The sequence below is a fragment of the Sphaeramia orbicularis genome, chromosome 17, assembly GCF_902148855.1.
Source record: "Sphaeramia orbicularis chromosome 17, fSphaOr1.1, whole genome shotgun sequence".
In the NCBI taxonomy this organism is placed as follows: Eukaryota; Metazoa; Chordata; class Actinopteri; order Kurtiformes; family Apogonidae; genus Sphaeramia; species Sphaeramia orbicularis.
Window position 1 is genome coordinate 18,284,519 of NC_043973.1, and position 22,223 is coordinate 18,306,741.

At 34.9% G+C, this 22,223-nt stretch overlaps 2 protein-coding genes across 2 annotated transcripts in view; one reads left to right on the forward strand and one right to left on the reverse strand.

Annotated features, from left to right (window-relative positions):
- The window catches only part of LOC115437353 (protein Niban-like), a 27,186-nt gene continuing 4,963 nt past the window's right edge, over window positions 1–22,223 (forward strand). The window contains exons 1-13 of the mRNA XM_030160580.1: window positions 1–178; window positions 5,947–6,077; window positions 7,051–7,188; window positions 7,278–7,395; window positions 9,471–9,629; window positions 13,682–13,797; window positions 13,877–13,981; window positions 17,221–17,383; window positions 17,469–17,647; window positions 19,532–19,678; window positions 19,787–19,897; window positions 20,824–20,931; window positions 21,028–21,139. Of these exons, the coding sequence (XP_030016440.1) occupies window positions 124–178; window positions 5,947–6,077; window positions 7,051–7,188; window positions 7,278–7,395; window positions 9,471–9,629; window positions 13,682–13,797; window positions 13,877–13,981; window positions 17,221–17,383; window positions 17,469–17,647; window positions 19,532–19,678; window positions 19,787–19,897; window positions 20,824–20,931; window positions 21,028–21,139 (1,642 nt within the window). The 5' untranslated portion in view covers window positions 1–123. The remainder of the gene's footprint in view (window positions 179–5,946; window positions 6,078–7,050; window positions 7,189–7,277; window positions 7,396–9,470; window positions 9,630–13,681; window positions 13,798–13,876; window positions 13,982–17,220; window positions 17,384–17,468; window positions 17,648–19,531; window positions 19,679–19,786; window positions 19,898–20,823; window positions 20,932–21,027; window positions 21,140–22,223) is intronic.
- LOC115437141 (kinesin-associated protein 3-like) overlaps window positions 18,017–22,223 on the reverse strand; it is a 21,892-nt gene continuing 17,685 nt past the window's right edge. The window contains exon 17 of the mRNA XM_030160289.1: window positions 18,017–18,030. The gene's annotated coding sequence lies outside the window, so the exon portion shown is untranslated. The remainder of the gene's footprint in view (window positions 18,031–22,223) is intronic.

Genomic DNA, 22,223 nt, shown 5'->3' on the forward strand with positions numbered 1-22,223 from the left:
CAGATTATTCACTCATATACATTGCTGGGGATAAGACATATAAGGTTCCTAAACATATTATGTAAACATATACAAATAATTGAATTACACTTGGGTAGAGAAGCTTGAGAAAAAGGAGACAATATGGGAGCATCTTCATCTGGCTTGTTGGATGAGGCAAAAATCAGCCACATCAAAGGTAAAATTACATGATCTTTGTTTCTCACTTTTTCCTGAAATTTTGGTCCATCTTCCTGCACACTTTGATGGCTCAGACAGTTTTAATATGATGTCTACTTGAATATATTTCCATGAAAGAATCAAATGAAAAAACAATTACAGAAGCTGCAGGGCTGCTGGTGATGGAACTTATGCTCATGATTGTAAGTAACAGTTTCAGTATCAGAAGTAGCTGTGTTTTCAACAATGGTGCAAGTTTGAATCTCATTTAGTTTAGTGTAGATAAGTTACTCTCAGTTACTGTATACCTAAATATGCCATATTGGATAAAAAATACTCTGACATTTTACTTTCCCTCCTGACCCATGAGCTCATCTATGTCACATTACTTCCACAGCTTTAATTATTTAGTTTTACTTTATTTATTATATATTTATTCATTTTTACTTACCTCATATAACTCACAGTATGGACTATGAATATCTACAATGACAATTATCAGTTTGACAGTCTGACAGCCACAGTTTCCGTTTCTTTAGGTCTGGATCTGAGCATTATGTTATTACGATAACCTTTATGCTCTTTGATGCCACATATTACTAATTTATTTTATCTGGAAGAAATTAAACTTGTATAAACTTGTATAAAACAGGAATTAGAAAACAGCTGTATTTATAATTTAAAGTAGACCAATACAATAACTCCAAAACTAAGCAATTTAATTCAAGTTTATGATCATTTTTAATACTGAATTCCATCTGTTCGAGTATGTTTGCATGTGCATGAGGTAGACTATGTATAATTATACTTTTTAGGGGTTATTCGATATGTTTCAGTGAAGAAGTAAACCGGAAAAATGGGGGGAGACAAGAGTGTGGCCTATCACTAATGTCTGTATACACCTAAACCACACAGACATACAGTGTATTCGATTGTTTAATGTGACATTAACACACTTACAAATATATTATTTTAGTTCATCAGTAATGTTAGCCATTTTAATCTATATATAAATTCACTTTATTTTTTATTCTTTCATCCTTATTACTATTTTAGACAAAAATAACAAGAGGAAATAAATCAAGATGCTTTGTGAATTCCTCTCCTCATTCCTATGTGTGCATTCCTATACATGTTATCAGCGCGGCCACATCCTGTCCCTTAATCTCTAAGAATGTAATTACAGCCATTTCCATCCATTATATTATTATGGGTTGTCTGATCTGTCTGTGGCTTCACTCTATGTGTGTGTATTTCAGTGTTTAAGATTAAAGTCAGGCTGCAGAGTGACCCAAATGTTATGTGATAATGGAGATTAAGTGTAAATAAATACACAGATAAATGACAGATTATGAAACAGGGCCAACAAATGAAGATGCAGTCCATCCATCTGTCGCATCACAACCTTAAATGGGTAATGAAACTGAAACATCAATGTACACATTTAGATATAAAAATAGTTCAGTGTTTGACGGATGCCATATTCCTACACAGCTCTGTGGGTGTGTGTCGTCTGTCTATATATACACAAAAAGTAAGTCCCACACTAATGTTTTGTTGAACCGCCTTTAGTTTTGATTATGGTATGCATTTACCTCGGGACCATTTTGATAACATTTATTTGTGTAATTTTATGGACACATAACATTGCCGAACCTTGACCTGACCAACAGACCTGCCCCCACAGGCTTGTACTGTAGACACTAGGCATGATGGGTAATCACTTCATCTACCTCTCCTCTCACCCGGATGCGTCCATCACTCTGGAACAGGGTCAATCTGGACTCATCAGACCAAGGTTATAGTAGTTTTGGATTTTTCATTATAGTTTAGTTTGAATTAGTTTTGACTTTTTTTCTTTCTCTAATTCAGTTAGTTTTAATTAGTTTTTAGAGCAGGTTTGCTAGTTTTTATTAATTTTTGTTATTTTCTAAATGCTTAGTTTTAGTTTAGTTTTATTTTTGTCATATCTTTTCTCTTCTTCGCCGTTGTATTCAAATAAATCCCAGACAGGACTCTGCTGTTTTCTCCCAAGTTTAGTCTCCATGTTTCCAGGTAGAGTGGGGACCAGAAGATGACTGGAAACCACAAGTGACAAGAAGTGACGGACCGTTAAATATCATATGGTGCCAGCAGCTAAAATTGCTTGAAGGAAATAAATAAATTTCATATCAATCCAACATTGACAAAGATGAAAACGAAGGGAATTTTATCCATAATTTTTATACGTTTTAGTTAGTTTTGTAAGCACACAATACGTTTCAGTTAGTTCGTTTTTTCCTTTTAATTATAGTTTTATTTATTTCAGTTAACGAAAATGGTTTTACAATTCTAGTTTTCGTCATTTCGTTAGTTTTCGCTAATGATAATAACCTTGCGTCAGACCACATGACCTTCTTCTATTGTAACACAGCCCAATCTTTATGTTCTGTTTCAAACTGATGATTATTTAAGAAATGAGAAGCTCCTTACTGCACCCGTAAAAGGATTAAAGAATTTGTTACAGCTGAAAGATATTAATCACAGTAGAAATTTTCCAATGGAAGAATCTGAACTATTTACTTTGTTAAACCTATGAGGTGACATGTTTCGGCCAGGCTGTGTGTATGTACTGCATATTTAGCATCCTTATGACCTCATGTTCTGTCACTGCTTCTGTGACATTTCGATCAGTTTGACACCACCTCTCAATGGTTCCACTCCAGACTCATCTCTGAACTCTGAAGTGTTTGGGTGGGCTACAACTTTGATTTTATACCCAAAACATTCCAATGCATTGATAGTGTGTTGCATACAACTTAGATTGACATTTAATATGCTACATTTTCAGTGTCACTACCTGATTTGCAGTGTGTAGCTTGTAGTAACAATGTGGTCACTGCACACAAACCAGTGCATCCATGTACAGACTGTGAGCTGACATCCACAGTGATAGAAGGTTTAGCCAATACATCCTCATACAATAGGTTGAAAGTTCTTTATCCCACTAAAACCTTTGTTCCTATATAATTGGGTTTTGTCACAATACTATGAAGTTACACAACAGGACACAAGCACTTTGTTCTAAATCACATGCAGCCCGGGGGCCAAATCTGGCCTGTAGGATGAATTTGTGAAATGCAAAAATTACACTGAAGACATTAACAATCAATAGTGTAAAAGTAATTTTATTTCAGGTTCCATACAGACACATACAGACCAGAAAAATACTATCACAAAAACCTATAAATAAAGACAACCGCAGATTTTTATCTTTGTTTTAGCATGAAAAAGTAAAATTAGATGAAAATGTTTATATTAACAAACTATCCTTTTCCAAAAAATGTGAATAACCTGAACAAATATGAACAACCTGAAATATCTTGAGAAAAATAAATGCCATTTTATCAATATTGTACCTGTTACTAAATGTTTTGTGCATTTGTAATCGTAATGTAAGTTGTAATGCACATGTGTAAATGATAAACTGACAAAATGGGGCAGAATATTGTTAAAACTGCACTTGTTTTTCTTAAGACATTTCAAGTTGTTCACACAATTCAGATTTTTAAGGAATCGTTTGTAGATATAAACATCATCATAATGTAATTTTACTTTTTTCTCTGGTATTATTTTACTGGTCCAGCCCACTTTATATCACATTAGGCTGAATGTGGCCCCTGAACTAAAATGAGTTTGACACCCCTGTTGTAAATGATCTATGAATAGGTAATTGTTTTGTTGTTGTTCCTATAGGTAGGCAATATATATATATATATATATATATATATATATATATATATATATATATATATATTTATATTTATATTTATATTTATATTTATATATATATGTATAAAGGATGGGGAAGCAAAATTTACAATATTTTGAGGCAGGGATTGAAAGACAGTGTATGACCAATTAGTTTATTGAAAGTCATGAGAATTTATTTGCCACAAGAAAATTTACATAATAGAAAATGTTTTTATTCTATGTGTCCTCCTTCTTTCTCAATAACTGCCTTCACACGCTTCCTGAAACTTGCGCAAGTGTTCCTCAAATATTCGGGTGACAACTTCTCCCATTCTTCTTTAATAGTGTCTTCCAGACTTTCTCGTAATAGTTTTGCTCATAGTCATTCTCTTCTTTACATTATAAACAGTCTTTATCGACACTCCAACTATTTTTGAAATCTCCTTTGGTGTGACGAGTGCATTCAGCAAATCACACTCTTTGACGTTTGCTTTCCTGATTACTCATATGGGCAAAAGTTTCTGAAAAGGTATGGATAATAGTGTTAGGTATGATTATGACATCAATATATGTTTGGTTTCAAAACAATTGACGTAGTGCCTGCTGAGAAAAAACAACTAAATGTTCATCGTAAATTTTGCTTCCCCACCCTGTGTGAATAATATATGTAGGCAATGGGACACCATCGGGGGGTGTTTGGAACAAGAAAGGTGAGAGGGGGGCACTGAGACAGAAATGGGGGGGTGTTAGTCTTTGTAAGTATCACTATCAAGCAGCATATGATGTCAATGGCAAATTTCCATGACTACCCCCCCCACTCCTCCACATTAAGGTACGTTGCGGTACGCTCTTCTGTCGCAATATTACACTTCACTGCCTGCCCCCGGTCACAATTTATTTTGGGAGGGGAATGGACGGGTGGGTGGTGGTGGTGGTGGTGGTGGGTGGGTGGGGGGGGGGGGGTGTTGGGCAGTAGGCTCAGGATGAGGTGAGGGGGGGCACTACCTATGCTACCTGTTCAAAAAAGGTGTAGAAACAATGCCTTAGACTATAGATTTCTTTTCCTCTGATACTATCAACACCTAAATACATGGACAGTTTGAAAGTAAATTAGAGAAATTTTCTAAAAAAAACAGGAAACTAAAACCACAGCCGAGTAATGATGCTCCGGTCTGGTGAGCCCAAGTCTGAATGCTTTATCTTTGGATGCCGCAGATTTATCTACTCATCTCTCGTTTTCTTCAGATAATTTAAGTTGAATTTACTGAAAAGTCCAGTTGCTTTAATTGTTTGTCTGTTAACATTCTTTGAGGAAATATTTAGCCTCTTAGTTGCTAATTCATCACTTTGGTGCAGCTGTGACTCAGAAGGTAGAGCTAGTCAAACTCCCAGCCCCTGCCCTGAAGTCAAAGTGTCCTTGAGCAAGAAACTGAACTACAGGTCACTCCGACTGTTTCACGCATGTGTGAGTGCAATTGGGTGAATTTGGCACATTGTGTGGTAGAAAAGTGACAGAATTTCAAGTTCATTTACTTCACTGTATTCACCAGCTAATTCCTGATTGTATGTCTCTGTTTGGTGCTGCACTAGTCTACAGTTTTTCCAGTTAGAACAGCCGCCTGCTCTTGTGTTAAAATTATACATTAACGACAAGATAATAAAACACTAAACAGATCTGAAAGGAAGTGTGCAAATCTGATTTAACCTCCTAAGACCCAAGAAATGTCAGCAAAGTACAAGCTTTTTTGTTTTTTATTAAATAATTGCATATATTGGAAACATCATGATGCCACAATTTTTCAGATGCAATTTTTATTAAAATTTTTATGGAATGTCCTTTGTGGTGGACAGGTTTCTTTTCTTTTTTTTTTGAATAAAGTTGTGAAATTCTTGTCCACAAATGTGGACAGAAAACCCATAGCTGGGTCTTAGGAGGTTAAAAAAAAACAAACAAAACATTACTCTAGTTTCACTCTTGAAATGTAAACCACAAAAACAAAACATATCAAGTAACATGGTAACGTACTAACTGTTTTTTGTGTATGTGTTCCACAGGTCTAGTTGACAGTACACTCCAGAGTTTCAGCGTGTTTTACCATCAGCAGTATTCTGCAGCATACTGTGGGCACTTGCACCAGGAGGTGGAGCCTAAGAAAGAAGGGAGGGGCCTATTACTCACGCAAAGGGTGAGAGAAGCGTCTATCAATCAGTCCACCAATCATGAGTGGTAGTTTCACATTGTAGTCAGCTAAAAACTAATGAGGTTTACGATGCAGAATTGAAGTTCACAGCATGAGTTTGACTAGTTGCGTCTTACATTTACCTTTAAATCCCATCTTAGAGGAATTATTTACCTGTGTAAAAGGCAGCTTTCATTCAGTATACTACAATAATTTACATAAAACAACTGCCTTAACTGCAAAATGTAATGTAATAGGAAGAATTCAATAATTATATAAAAAAGGTATCTTTTAGTGTAAGGGTTATCAGCGATGAAATCACTTTTCTTAATCCAGTTTTAATATCTCACTAAATGGCTAATGCAACTTATAAAGAACAGTTTTTCACATTGAACATAAGATGGATGTGACACATGCAAAAGTAAGAATATTGTTAGTGGACATCATTAATGAAATTACAGATGAATATGGATTTCATAATAGTGTTTTATTTCTAGTTAATGTCATGAGTAAGTAGTCGACATTCAAGACATTCAAGTCGACTTTTACTGTACTATTCTATATTGTAGTGTATTGAACTGCACTGTTTTGTAATGTATTGCACTGTCTTACTCTGTACTGCACTTGTTACACTGTATTGCTTTGTATTGCACAGATCTCTTTTATTTATTAAGTGGGGATTGTGGATAAAAGTTAGCACTGATACTAAGTCCGGCATATTTACATGTTTATACTGAAATGGAATGTATAAATGTGTTCATTAATGTGCACTGTCCCGCCTAAATAAAGATACATACATACATTTTATAGAGGAGTTGTTAACTGTGAAAACAATGAGAGTCATCCAATCTCTTATCATCATTTCACATATCTTGTTTTAATTTGATAATGATATTACTGTTTATTTGTGGTAAATACAGGTACTAATCTAAGAAGATTCAATGAGTTAACATACTGAACTAGTCTATTGTGTATCTAGCCTCAGTATGATCCAGAAGATGTGCTGTACAAAGGGACTGTGAAGTTCTCCTGCTGGGACGAACAAGGGAAGAAATGGAAAGAGAGATACACCGTCCTGAGAAGAGACTATAAACTAGAGATCCATGACAGCATAGAGGTAATATAGACACACTTAAAGTATATACATGTACAGTACATTCATATGTGCATTCTAACAGACAATGTTGTCTCTGTTCTCTTCTATAGACTTTCAATCGTGGCGCTGCAGCTAAGTTGGTCCTCCAGCCAGCAGGAGGTGTCGTTCTGACCACAGAGGAGGAGTCCAAAACTCTACTGGAGAAAAGCTGTGCTGGAATACTCAATGGTAATTTTACATACCAATACTCTTCTGAAAACTCAACCATCGAAATGTGGTTCAACAAAAATCATAATAAACACAGTAGAATATCAAGGGGAGCTTCATATACTTTATGAAGTTACCCTTGGCAAAGTAAATTTGTTCAGCACCAAAAAGCAGCCAGACTACCATTCTGCTGTTAGGATGCTGAACAAGACAGGTTGGAAAAAAACAAAACAAAAACAAAACTGAAGCCAGAGCGTATCAACCCCCTGATGTTTTGTCTGCAGTATACAGGGGTTGGACAAAATAATGGAAACACCTTAAAAGATCAACAAAATATAATTTAATATGGTGTAGGTCCGCCTTTTGCGGCAGTTACAGCCTCAATTCTCCAAGGTATTGATTCATACAACTTGTGAATTGTTTCCAAAGGAATTTTAAGCCATTCTTCAGTTAGAATACCCTCCAACTCTTTTAGAGACGATGGCGGTGGAAATCGACGTCTTACTTGAATCTCTAAAACTGACCATAAATGCTCAATAATGTTGAGGTCTGGGGACTGTGCCGGCCATACGAGATGCTCAACTTCATTAGAATGTTCCTCATGCCATTCTTTAACAATTCTAGCTGTATGGATTGGGGCATTATCATCTTGAGGTGAAGGTGTTTCCATTATTTTGTCCAACCCCTGTAGATCATAAATCCCACTACCTTCATTCAATGGGACTTGAGCCAAACAAAAAACTTAAAGAACATATTAAAAAAGTTTTTCAATTTTCATCATTTTAAGTTGATTTACATGAGACTGACTTGTATTCAAAATATTACCTTTCCAATCAATTTACATATAATCAAAGCAGTTGTAATAATCAGTCACGCTTTACAATCCAGAAGCCACTACATGCAAAGTCTACTAGAGGGACTATTTACATCAGGGGTCTCAAACATGGGGCCTGGGGGCCAAATGCGGCCCGCCCAAGGGTCCAATCCGGCCCGCGGGATGAGAGTGCAAAAATTACACTTAAGATATTAACAATCAAGGACGTCGAAGTCATTTTCGTTCAGGTTCCACATACAGACCAATGTGATCTCAACTATAATAATAGCATAATAACCTATAAATAATGACTCCAAATTTTCTTAGTTTAATGTGAAAAACATAATATTACAGTATATCTATAAGTAAGTAATGAGAACTCCAAATTTTTCTTTGTTTTAGTGTAAAAACTTACGTTAAATGAAGAAAATATTAACATTTACAAACTATCCTTCAACAATAAAATGCGAAAAACCTGAAATTTTGAAAGTGAAATTTTAACATTATTCTTCCTGTTATTAAATATGTTGTACCTTTGTAGCTTCAATCCGTAATATGCATATGTATAAATGGTAAGTTGAGGTGTAATCTTGTTAAAATATCACTTACTTTTCTCTAGAAATTTCAGTTTTTTTCAGGTTGTTCACATCCTTCACATCCTTTTTGTTTGGATAGTTTGAAAATGTACATATTTTTATAATATAATTTTGATTGCACTAGAACAAAGAGAAAAAATTGGAGTCGTCATTATTTACAGGTTATTATCCTATTGTTTTACTGGTCAGGCCCACTTGAGATCAATTTGGGCTGAATGTGGCCCCTGAACTAAAATGAGTTTGACACTCCTGATATACATGGACAGAAAGATTTTGATGGCTCCAGCATAGAAACAGAAGAATCAGAAAACAGAGAGGACACGAAAGGTTGAAGCGTTATAAGTAATTGTTGAGTTTAAACCTCATAACAGCTTTATGTCACAAACAGATAAAATACTGGTGTCGCCACAGAAGTGATGAGCATCAAACATGTTTGAAGGTGTAAGCCACAATATCATGAGTGTTAAACTGTCCAACATCCAGAGGAAAAAGCTTAGCTTCAGTACACATGCATGCACAAAACAAACAGCGGTATTTGCTCCCATGAACCTCAGTCACTAATATTGTTAAACATAAACTGGACAGAAATAACTCCTGTAACTGTATCTCTGTTGTGTGTGTGTGTGTGTGTGTGTGTGTGTGTGTGTGTGTGTGTGTGTGTGTGTGTGTGTGTGTGTGTGTGTTAGGAGTGAAGGAGGATTCTTCTTCGGTGGTGTCTCCAGATGTGTTTGCCGTGTACCTGCACCTGCCCTTCACAGGTCACACCTGCTTCCTGTTTCAACAGGAAGAAGAGCGGAATCACTTCCTGTCTGCCCTCAAGACCTGCATTAGACATCACAACATTGGTAAAAACACACACACATTAGCGTCCAGTTTCACAGTCTTTATTATACAGAAAGACATAGAATATTAATGGTGTAGTGTAGGATTTTCAATGATCTAATTACAGATATGGAATATAATATCCATAATTGGGTTTTCATTGGTGTATAATAGCATTGGGTTTGTTTTTCTTTTTTGTTTTAAAACAGCCCATGTATATTAAAAATTCCACATTGTTTTAAATTAGTTCAAGATGGACCTCCTCCTCTTTTTTCCATTTTATAGTGAGGTATAACTAATGATTACTTCAGAAGCATACATTAACATGGACTGAAATTTTTGTTAATGTGGAAATTTAGCAAGAAAAAAATGAAAATCCTGCCACACCATAGGAAGATTGTGGGGAATTAGCTTACACTGTATGTTTGTTGTCTTTATTCCACTACAAGTTGTCAAAGAATTAAAGCCTGAATATGTAGGATTCAGATAAAAAAAAAAAATTAAAAAATACACATCCCTCCTCCTGCAACTCTGTAGTGTGTCCAAAACCAAAATCAGACATCATTTGTGTTGCTTGTGATGAAGTTCGGTCTTATAGGTTTGCCAAAAGCATTTCCTTGGGTGCAATTCATGTAATGTTTTGTCATCACAGTGAGGTTACGGTACACCCTTGTGTCATTACAATACAAAGGCATTCCCTGAAAATATGTCTGTGTCTGAGTCAGTGGATTATTCTAAGAATAGAAATGAAGTAGCTCATAAACCCTCTCAAATCTTTTAATTACTGTTTGCTGATGGACTTGACTGGAGCCAGCTTAGGTCTTTGGATCCAGTCAGGCTAGGCTAATCATTATTATGACTTAAGCAGCATCTGAGTCCTAAACACTGCCCTATATCTACATTTAATCACTCTAATGCAAACTTTCGTTTCTGTTCAGTCAAACTAGGTTCTATAGTGTTTAAACTTCTTTTCTGCTGCTACTGACTGGTGTCTTCAGTATCCTGCTGTGGTAGTTGCCGGGGTGATAGATAAAAATATTAATGTTGTAACTTCCTGTGCGGTTTAGAGGATACAGACCAAACACAAGCCCTTTACTTGAAGTCGTGTTGTGAAAACAGCGTGTCATATCTGTAGAGATCCTCCGCAGTAACAGGAAGTGTGATGCACAGCTGTCCCACAGTGACTGCATGACTTCTGCACACATGAGTGGAACCGACAGAAAGCACACAGATACAGTTACTCAGCCGCAAATAATACTTCACCCATTTCTTCTAATATTCTCACATTATCTTTTTATTGATCATAGGTTAAATAATTGATCAATGTTATTAACTAATATTAAATTTGTCGGCCACAAAAAACATTTTTCTGATTAAATTCATGAAATTCACCAGCAGTTGAAAACTACAGTTCCATTTCTTAAAACCGGACTAGTAAATATATTAGTATTAGTAGTAAATATAATTATTGGTTTTGGTGATGAATTTATCGAGTGCTGTCTGTTACCTTCATACTGCTCTCTTTCAACACATTATTTTAGTTTTTTGCCAACAGTATCAGTGTTTTTGCTCTGTCTTAATACATACAATAACTGGTTTCACATTTTAAAAAAGTGTAAATACTGTGGCTCTTAGCGATGAAACAGCTAAAAAAAAACCACCTATAAATTAATACTAATGTTGCTTCAGTACTGTAGTATGAATCATGCCAGAGTCCTGGAACTGTGAATGAATCAAATCCAGAGATTAGTTTTTATTGCTGTGTTTTTCTTGATCAAAACAATGTTACAAAATGCTGGACCTTTAAGTGTAAACTTCAGATGTAAGTTTGATAGGAAATTATGTCACCACACAGGCTGAATGTGTGAGCGTATGTGTTAACCTCTGATGAAAAACAGTCTAACAACAACTCTTGTCACATTTCAGATTCAATAATTGTCTAATATTTATGTGTTTAGAAGCATATCTCTGAATTTCCTGGCTTTACATGCTTTAAGATTGCCTTGGTTTATCATCATCAGTTGAAGTCTTTCTATATCATGTTTAACTTCTTTATCTCATCATGTGAGTTACATCAGCAGTGAATGATCAGTTTTTAACTGATTCTGACTCATACTGACGATAGGGGAAGTTGTGCTCAGCACCAGTGGTGCTTTCTGTTCCTCAAATATCCAACATTCATTTGTGAAGAAAAGAAAGCTAAAAATCTTTTGTGAGGAACTGGATTAAAAAAGAAATAAAACTGGAATGTAGCAAAGAGAAAGAACAGAGTGTGATGAATATTCACAATCAGGGATGTGAAACTTCATACTATTAAACACCAAAGCACTACAGAAATGCAAATTAGGGATTAACAAGATAAAGAAAAGTGATTACAAGCCTATAGTGTCATTGATTTTTTCCAGATGGAAGCTTATTCATTCATCCAATTCATTCATTGATACCTGAATAAACATAGTTTGATTAAAGGTATCAGTTTCATATTTTGTGTATATATTTACAGACATGCTCTTTTTAATGATATAATTGTCTTCATGATAGACCTGGGTATACATGAGCAACACACAATTAAAAAAAATAAGTGTGAAATGACTTATTATATGAATGCCTCGAATGCTGTTTGAAGTCACGACAATAGTACGATGACATGAGGAACAAACACTAACATTTGAAAGGTCTGATGTGTTTCGGGTTGGAAATACACAAGGCCAAAACTGCTCTGAAGCACAAATTATTATTATTTTTTTGTTTTTTTTTTACAGTCAAATTATGGCTTATATCAACTTTCACAGAAATTATAGACATCTTGTACTTAATAAAACTTCTGCATCTATCTTGAATAATTCAAAAGTAATGACTTATTGAACCTTGTGAATTCAGCTTCACAATCCATTTTCAAAGCTCCACTATTTCAAAAACATTGCATGCAGTTAACTAGGACTAGAAACATTATGTTCTTAAACTATGAAGCAAATCAGAGATGACCAGTTGGGAACATTTTATGAAGTCTTTTGATTTGAGGTGAATTTACTCTTATCTTGTCTAAGCTGATTCACTGAAACCAGCCTTAACTAGTCCCAATTTTTATCTTCGATTAGTCTGATGCAATTTAGGCCGTTTAACAAAAGACAGACTGCTGTATATCACTGCTGTGATAACAATCAGTTAATCTAATCAATGACACCAAATGACAAACCGTGGCAGAGGTTCACCGGTGCTTTAATAATATTTTGGAGGAAATATGAGATAATGAGAAAAAACATGAGAAAATGTCTTGAAAACTACATTGAAAAAATAAAGTAAGGTCCGCACGATCCTTCATCAGACTGTCTAGTCTGATGAAGGGCCTCAGCTCAAAACCTCACTTCTGTTAATAAATTCTTTAGGAGCTCACAGGTCGTGCGGACCTTACTTTATTTTTTCATCAAATTTTTTTGGGATCCTGCACACCTTTCATTTTCTGGATGTGCGTGTCGATCAACTCTCTTGAAAACTGCATTGACCACTTGAAATACAGTTATTTAGTCAAAAGTGATCATTCAACAAGACTGAAAAGTTATGTACTAAATAAGCCCTGACAAATCAGTTGGAATTACTTTTTCTTGATTCATTTGCTGTAATAATATGCTTGGATTTTCACAGTAAAATATCACGTAACCATTAAATTATTTCAAAAACCTGAATGAAAATGAATGAAAGAGATAGTCAAGAACTAAAGAGCTTTGTGCGCAGATACAGACCTATCTATGCTCTAATCCAGGTCTGTCTGTTTGAAACTGCCCCTGTAGTTTATTATAATAAATATGACGTTGAACACAACTGAAACTATGGCCTATGTTTTGAGGAAATGCACCCAGTGGGATTTATGTATGTAACTGTCAGTGATGTCATGGTGTTGCACTTTGTTGTGAAACGTCTGTGTTGTGACATCTTTTTGGTTGTGACTGTGTTTATCTCACAGTTTCCACAGACACAAAAGGAGTTTCTAAAAACATAATGAACTAAGTACCTAACAGCTTCTGTTTCTTATGAGACAGACTGAGAGATATCCTGAGTTCTATCTCCTTTCCTGCAGACCCTTGGTGTGATGCGTCCTACGAGAGCCAGGCATACATCCGTGCCCTCGGACTCTACAGACGAGAAAAAAGTTGCTATGAATCCTGGGGGATGCTTCTTGGCACTGAGGAACAAGTTAGCAAACGCACAAACACTTTCCTTTTCCTGTGGAGCTGTCTTCATCTGCTTATGAACCATGTGTTTGTTTGTGTAGGTGCTGGCAGCTCAGGTGATGGAGGAAGTGTTGCCGTGGTTACAGAGCCAGCTGCAGTCCAGGGTGAAGGGCAAGAAAACAGAAAGGGTTCGGCAGTGGTTGGCGGTGAGTTACACCAATATTTAACCTCCTGAGACCCAGGAAATGTCAGCAAAGTACAAGCTTTTTTTGTTTTTTTATTAAATAAGTGCCTATATTGCAGGGGTCTCAAACTCATTTTCTTCCAGGGGCCACATTCAGCCTGATTTGATCTAAAGCGGGCCGAACTAGTAAAATAATAGCATAGTAATCTATAAATAATGACAACTCCAAATTTCTGTCCTTGTTTTAGTGCAAAAAAAAAAAAAACTTTAATTTTGAAAATACTTACTTTTATAAACTATCTAAACAAAAACGTGAATAACCTGAAAAAAAGGAAATTTCTGAAGAACAAATAAGTGCAATTTTAACAATATTATGCCTCAACTCATCATTTCTACATGTGCATTATAGATCAGATCTACAAAGACACTAAACATTTAGTAACAGGCAGAAAATTGTTAAAATTGTGCTTAATTTTCTTTAGACATTTCAGGTTGTTCATATTTGTTCAGGTTATTCACATTTAATTGTTACAGAATGATTTGTATGTGTAAAGATTTTCATAATTTAATGTTATTTTTTACACTAAAACAAAGACAAAAATTTGAAGTTGTCATTGTTTATAGGCATAATGTAATATTTTTTTCACATCAAACCAAGAAGAAAATATGGAGTCATTATTTTTTGTAGGTTATTATGTTATTATTTTACTTGAGATCATATTGGTCTGCATGTGGAACCTGAACTAAAATGCCTTGACTATGGAATTTTTGTGCTTTGCAAATTCATCCCACGGGCCGGATTGGAACCTTTGGCGGGCCGCATTTGTCCCCCGGGCCACATGTTTGAGACCCCTGTTATATTGGAAACATCATAGTGCAACAGTTTTTTCAGATGCAGTTTTTAAAATTTTTATGGAATGTCCTTTGTGGTGGACAGTTTTCTTTTCTTTTTTTTGTATAAAGTTGTGAAACTCTTGTTCACAAATGTGGACAGAAAACCCATAGTTGGGTCTTAGGAGGTTAAACACAATATCCTGTGATGAGACATTAAAACAATCTATTAAGCATTTTGGTCAACTGATCTAAACCCAGGCGACTGTGTGTTACTGCTCACACTGACACAAATGTAAATCTAAACACAAATCTCACAAATCTAAAATGTGTTGTTTGTGCACTTGACTTTTTAAATTAACCCATAAAGACCCAAACATCCATTGATGACCAAAATCAATCACTGATATAAACTGCTTAAACCTGTTGATCCACTAATCCTATCAATGTATATAAATAATTGGTGTAAAATGCAGTTTGTCGTCTTTTCATGGTCATCAGGTATGACCCATTTGGATGTTCAGAGGCTCCGTAGTTACCATGGAAACACTGTCATCTTCTACAACATTGATTCACCAGTAAAACCCATGGAGTTGGATCAATGACAGTGGATGGAGTTGCTTGTTTATGTTCAGTTATTGATATATTTTGCTGAAAAGTCACTTTTTTGTCAGTTTTCTCTGTTTTGGATATAATAGCTTTCAATTTTAATCTGAGCTTTAATGAACATCTTCATGATCAGTGCAGGAAATATAGTAAAGAACCTGATTTTCACTTAAAAAATACAAAATACAGAGCAAAATATTAAGAGTAAATGGTGATAAATCACTTAAGAAAGGGTAAAAATAGAAAAAAATCATTTGGGAACTACCATAAAAGTAGCATTGGGTCTTTAAGAGTTAAAAGGAAGGTTTAATCAATTGGAGCAAAATAAATTCAGTATTATTTATCCATGCAGACTGCGTTGAATTTATGTCCCCATGCAGTGAAGAAAATAGCTCAAAATGAGGCGTTTCATGTTAAAATGAACTTGCAAAGTAAGAGACACGTTGCACATCCGTGTTGACTCAAAGTGAAAGCAGTGGTTTGACCTTGTATTGACAGGTGCCTCAGAGGAAGATCAGCTCTTCCATCTGCTGTAAAAGTGGTTTTGTGGGTTTTTTCAGCCAGAAGTTACATTCTGCAGGATCTGAATATCAGTTTGTTGTTGTTGTTTTTTTAATTATCTTTTTATTGGAAAGGCAAATGTCCATCACATACATTATTCACAGCCTTAATCATTCAAGAAAATAAAATAGGATGGATACAGAAAGTTTTGATGATTATATCCATATTGCCTTTCAAGAATTTCCTTTTACGGACCATTAATTTCAGTTTAAACAATAATACAACGAAACAGATTCAGATTCAGACAACTTTATTCTTCCCATATGGGCAATTCATTTGCAGCTTACCACAGACATCAGCCCAGACATCAGCCCACATCCAAAGTGCAATGTAACAAACATAAATAAATCAGAGCACAAATACAGGATTATTGAAAGCAACTACACATAAGTACATTTAAATAATCAACAATAAATAATTAGTAAATACCAATGCAGACAAAAAGACTAAAAGACCCTACTGGTTCCGCTAATATTATTAAAAAAAAAAAAAAAGTCATATAAAATGACTAAAATGGCTTCTGTCAGAGTTTAAAAGTGTGATAGCTGAAGGAATAAAAGATTTTGAACAGAACAGGGGAGCGCACCACCTCATCTGAGTATCAGTTTTTATGAAGGAGTTAAAACACCAAAACGACATTTGTTTGGAAGGATGTGAAAATATGAGGAAAAGTAGAAAACTAACAGAATCTGAACATTTCTGGAAAAAAATCAGATTCTTCTTTTGAATCACAGATCATTACAATGAACAGAATTATCAGAATATATGTACTAATTATGTACATAAAGCTGGAAAACAACATTTTTCCCTCCTCTTATCAAATGATTGTGACAATGTGATTTATTGTTGACAGATAAAGTGTAACTGGGACTTTGTATGTAATCACTGAACCTGGTTAAAGGTTGTTAATGATGTGTGTAAATAGGAATAAAAGAGGAATTATCAGAATTATCAGAATATATGTACTAATTATATACATAAAGTTGGCAAAAAAATATTTTTACCTCTTCTTATGAAGTGATTGTGACAAAATGATTTATTGTTGATAGATAAAGTGTAGCTGGGACTCAGTATGTAATCATTGAACCTGGTCAAAGGTTATTAATGATGCGTATAAATAGGAATAAAAAGAGGAATGTGTCTGAAAACAAAATTATTCTAACTTTATGGGAAACAGTGTATTTGGAGTTCTAAAGTTTCCTTAAGCTTTTCATATTAACCTTTTTGACCCTATGATGTGTGTTTTTTTTTTTTTTTGTCCAGACAGTGCAGGCGACCTACACTTTGGTGCTGGAGCAGCTGACTGTAGGTCTGGAGGCTCTGAGGGGGGAGTGCCGTCAGACAGCAACAGCCAATCAGGCGCAAATCAGATCCAACCTGGACCAGATAATGTCCTCTCACTGCTTCCTGGAGGAGAAGATCAGAGGTACGGCACGTCGACCCCATACCTGCAGCTACAGTCTGAGCCTCCTGAGTTTTTACATAATGACTGTCACACGTGTTTGTTCCAGCCTCCATATGTGATGAAGCAGAAAACGTGTGTAATGAGTCCATAGCGCCCTACATGTCCTCCATCCTCGAGGCACTGACTGAAAATATAAGCACAGCGATTCAGGCAATGCAACACACACTGCAGACACGGATGGATGCAGCTCTGAGGGACAAAAATGGAGGCACAGAGGAAACAAAGGTCTGATTTTAACCCATAAAGACCCAAACATCCAGCACTGACCAAAAGCATCTTCTGATCTAAAATGTTTAATACCTGTTGGCCCACTAATCCTATCCATACATGTAAATAATGGAGGTAAAATGCAGTTTGGCATCTTTTTATGGTCGTTCAGAGGCTCTATAGCACAGGTGTCAAACATCAAAACCAGCCCACCAAAACTTCCAATCCGGCCCACGGGATGAATTTGCAAAGTGCAAAAATTACCCTGAAGATATTAACAGTCAAGGGCATCAAACTCAAAAATAATAGCATAATAACCCACAAATAATTACTCCAAATTTTCTTCTTTAATGTGAAAAAAATGACATTATTCCTATAAATAATGGCAACACTAATTTTTTCTTTTTGATTTATTGCAAAGAACATTAAATCCTGATATCCTTTAACAATAAAATGTCAATAAACGGAACAAATATGAACAACCTGAAATATCTAAAGAAAAATAAGTGCAATTTTAACAAATGTTTTGTGCCTTGGTAGATCTGATCCGTAATGCAAATGTATAAATCATAAGTTGAGGCCTAATATTGATAAAATTGTGCTTATTTTTCTTCAGAAATTTCTGTTTTTTTTAGATTATTCACATCTTTTTTGTTTTGGATAGTTTGTAAAATGTAAAAAAAAATTCAGAATTTAAGTTATTTAGGTGTTTTTTTTTTGCACTGAAAAATTTGGAGTTGTCATTATTTATAGGTTTTTATGCTACTATTTTAATGGTTTGGCCTGCTTGAGATCGAATTGGGCTGAATGTGGCCCCTGAACTAAAATGAATTTGACACCCCTGCTCTATAGTAAATGTGGAAACACCGCCATCTTTTGTAACACTGATACATCAGTCAAACCCATTTAGTTTCACAGTGAATAGAGACACTTGTTTTATGATCGGTTAATGATGTGTTTTGCTGAAAAAGTCTCTTTTTTGTCATTTTTTTCTGATTTGATCTAATAACCTTTTTATTTACTCTGAGCTTTTATGAACACCTACACAATCAGTGAATTAAATATAGGAAAATACATGATTCGCACTGAAAAATGCAAAATGCTGAGGATAATATTACAATAAATGGTAATACATCACTTAGGACACAGGTGTCAAACATGTGGCCCAGGGGCCAAATCCACCCTGCCAAAGGGTCCAGTCCGGCCCTTGGGATGAATTTGTGGAATGCAAAAATTTCACTGAAGATATTAACAATCCTTTTAGTTCAGGTTCCACATTCAGACCAATTCAATCTCAAGTGGGTCAAATCGGTAAAATACTGTCATAATAATACAGAAAAAATGACAACTCCAAATTTTTCTCTTTGTAAATGTAAATATTGTCATGTATTTACACAACAACAAAGTTTAATATCACAAAAAATGTGAATAACCTGAACAAATATGAACAACCTGTAATGTCTTAAGAGAAGTGAGTACAATTTTAACAACATTCTGTCTGTTATTAACTGTTTTTGTGTATTTGTAGATCCACTGTGATCTGTAAGTTATAATGTACATGTGGAAATGATAAACTGAGGCAGACTACTGTTAAAATTATACTTATTTTTTCAGTTTGTTCATGTTATTCACATTGTTTGAAAGGATAGTTTGTAAATGTAAACTTTTTCCGAATGTAAATTTACTTTATTCGCTCTTAAACCTAGAGAAAAGTTTGAAGTTGACATTATTTATATATTATTATTTCACTGGTTCAGCCCACTTCAGATCAAATTTAGCTGCGCTAACATGAGTTTGACACCCCTGATTTAGGAAATACACAAAAAATAATTTGGAAGTTGTGACAAAAATAGTCATGGGTCTTTACGAGGTAATTTGACTCTGGACTTTTCTTCCGTGCAGGTCCTGTCCACTCTGTGTTCTATCAATCTGGATCAGTGCTACAAGCAGGTGGAGAATCTAAGTGAGAGATTAAAAGACTTAAAACAGCGATTTGGACTGAACAACACTCAGCGACTGATTCACTCTGTACATATGGAGATGGAGAAGGTACTGTGTGAACCTGCGTAGGAGGTTCCCTCTGATGCATTCAGATGCAGGAGGTCAAAGCTACAGAACAATAGTACATGTGTTACAGCTGCTGTATGTGTCTTACAGCTGTTGGACAGTGCTGTCTATACCTTAGAGCTTTTCCTCCAGTCATCAGCCAGACTGCAGCCTTCTCAGGTCCCTGTGAAGATGGAGAGAGCTAAAGAAAGAGTTCTGAAGGTAAACACAGTATTAGCGCTTCCACATACACTTCAACAAGAAAACAAATATTCACTTTGAATTAGTTGTGATAGATTTTTTCTGACATTTCCTTTGGGCTTTTCACTGAATCATGAATGCAGTAGGTCGCAGGTGTCAAACATGCGGCCCGGGGGCCAAATCCAGCCCACCAAAGGGTCCAGTCTGGCCCTTAGGATGAATTTGTGAAACGCTAAAATTACACTAAAATACTAACAATTATTTTAGTTAGAGGTTCCACAGTTGAACCAGTTCAATCTCAAATGGGTCAGATCAGTAAAATATTCCCCAATAACTTATAAATACTCATAACTCCAAATTTTTCTCTTTGTAAAATGTAAATATTTTCATGTATTTACACTAAAACAAAGTATAATTTTGCAAAAAAATGTGAACCACCTGAAATTACTTAAGAGAAATAAGTACAATTTTAACAATATTCCACCTGTAAATAAATGTTTTGTGTATTTGTAGACCTACTGTGATCTGTAAGTTATATATAATGTACACGCGTAAATGATAAATTGAAACATGATATAGTTAAAATTACACTTATTTTTTCAGTTTGTTCGTGTTATTCACAATGTTTGAAAGGATAGTTTATAGATGTAAACATTTTCATAATGTAATTTTACTTTTTTCACAGTAAAACATAGAGAAAAGTTTGGAGTTGACATTATTTATTTATTATTATGTTATTATTTTACTGGCTCGGCCCACTGCACACCAAATTTAACTGAATGTGGCCCCTGAACTGAAATGAGTTTGACAGCCCTGATTTACAGTATGTGCAGTGCAAGTCTACATATTATGTCCAGACTGCTCTTAAGTTATCACACATTTGTCTGTCAGTACAAATACTTCTTTCTGTACAAAACAATGAAAAGTGTGTACTTGTATGTGAACAGCAACTGGACTATGACAGTAGAATCGTCCAGAGGAGACTCTATCATGAAGCTCTACTGGAGATCACTCTGCCTGCTCTCACCAAGACGATGGACAAAAAGTGGAAAACTGTGAGTCAAAGACAGAAAAAAACTGAACTCATGTGCATCTGATTTAACTGAAATACTATAATTCTATGTAATCCTTTTTGTATTTTGTGTGTGCAGGAGCTCCAGCAGTTTGAACAGTACATTTTCTCAGATTACAGCAGTTTCATCCTCATTCATAATGTCTACGATGATGTGCTGAGGAACATCCTTAGTAAGGAGATTGAAACAGGTAAAAACACACAAAAGAATTTGGATCAACCAAAAAAAAAAATACAATGTATTTTCTGTGGAATATACACCAAATATGATCTGAAACACAGTTAAAGCCAGATTAGTTGGTGTATCAGTGCCCAGTCACTTTCTGTCTTCACACTGGATTACTGCAGGTTTTGGGTGGTTAAAATACAAATGAAATAAAGCTACATTTTTTACATTTACATTTATTCACACTGTTGCACATTAAGTTGGATAAAAATATTTGTACTTCATGAAATGATTGTGACAATGCGATTTATTTTTGATAAAGTGTAACTGGGACCTGGCGTGTAATCACTGAACCAGGTCAAAGGTGATTATTGATGTGGTTACTGATGTGTGTAAATAGGAATAAAAAGAGGAGTGTGTCTGAAAACAAAATTATTCCAAAATTACTTCTTAATGGTTCAGCAGTGTAATTATTGAAATGCAAGTGCGCCTCCTGGTATTTAAAGAAGGTACTGCATGTTGGGAACAAGAGGTCATTTACAGAAAGTCTTCAATTTTACATTTAAGCCTGAAATTACCATAAAAATAAAAATGCCCAAAGATGTAGGTTTTGTATTATTATTGATTATTTTACTCATTTTTCTATTTAGTTTCATTGTCATGGAGGGACAGAAAAAAATTTCTTACATGATTTGGAAAATTTTAAGATAATAATACTACTATGCCAGTTACTAAGTGTTTGTTGTGCTTTTGTAGATTCACTTTGCATAATGCACATATATGAATGATAAACTGAGGCATAATATTGTTAAAATTGCACTTATTTTTCTCTAGAAATTTCAGGTTGTTCATTTTTGTTCAAGATAATCACTTTTTTTATTATTAAATTTTTTTGTTCAGTGTTTTTATTACCTATCTAGTCAAAGAAAAGCATAATACAGTCATTGTTTTTTGTTTTTTAACCCAAACCCATGAACATTCCCACTCTGTTGCACCAAAAAAAAAAAAAAATCTAATAAATAAATAAATAATTGACAATAATAAATAAATAAATACATAAATAAGGAACACAGACATTAGTCACATACTCGTATCAATAAGACTACTCT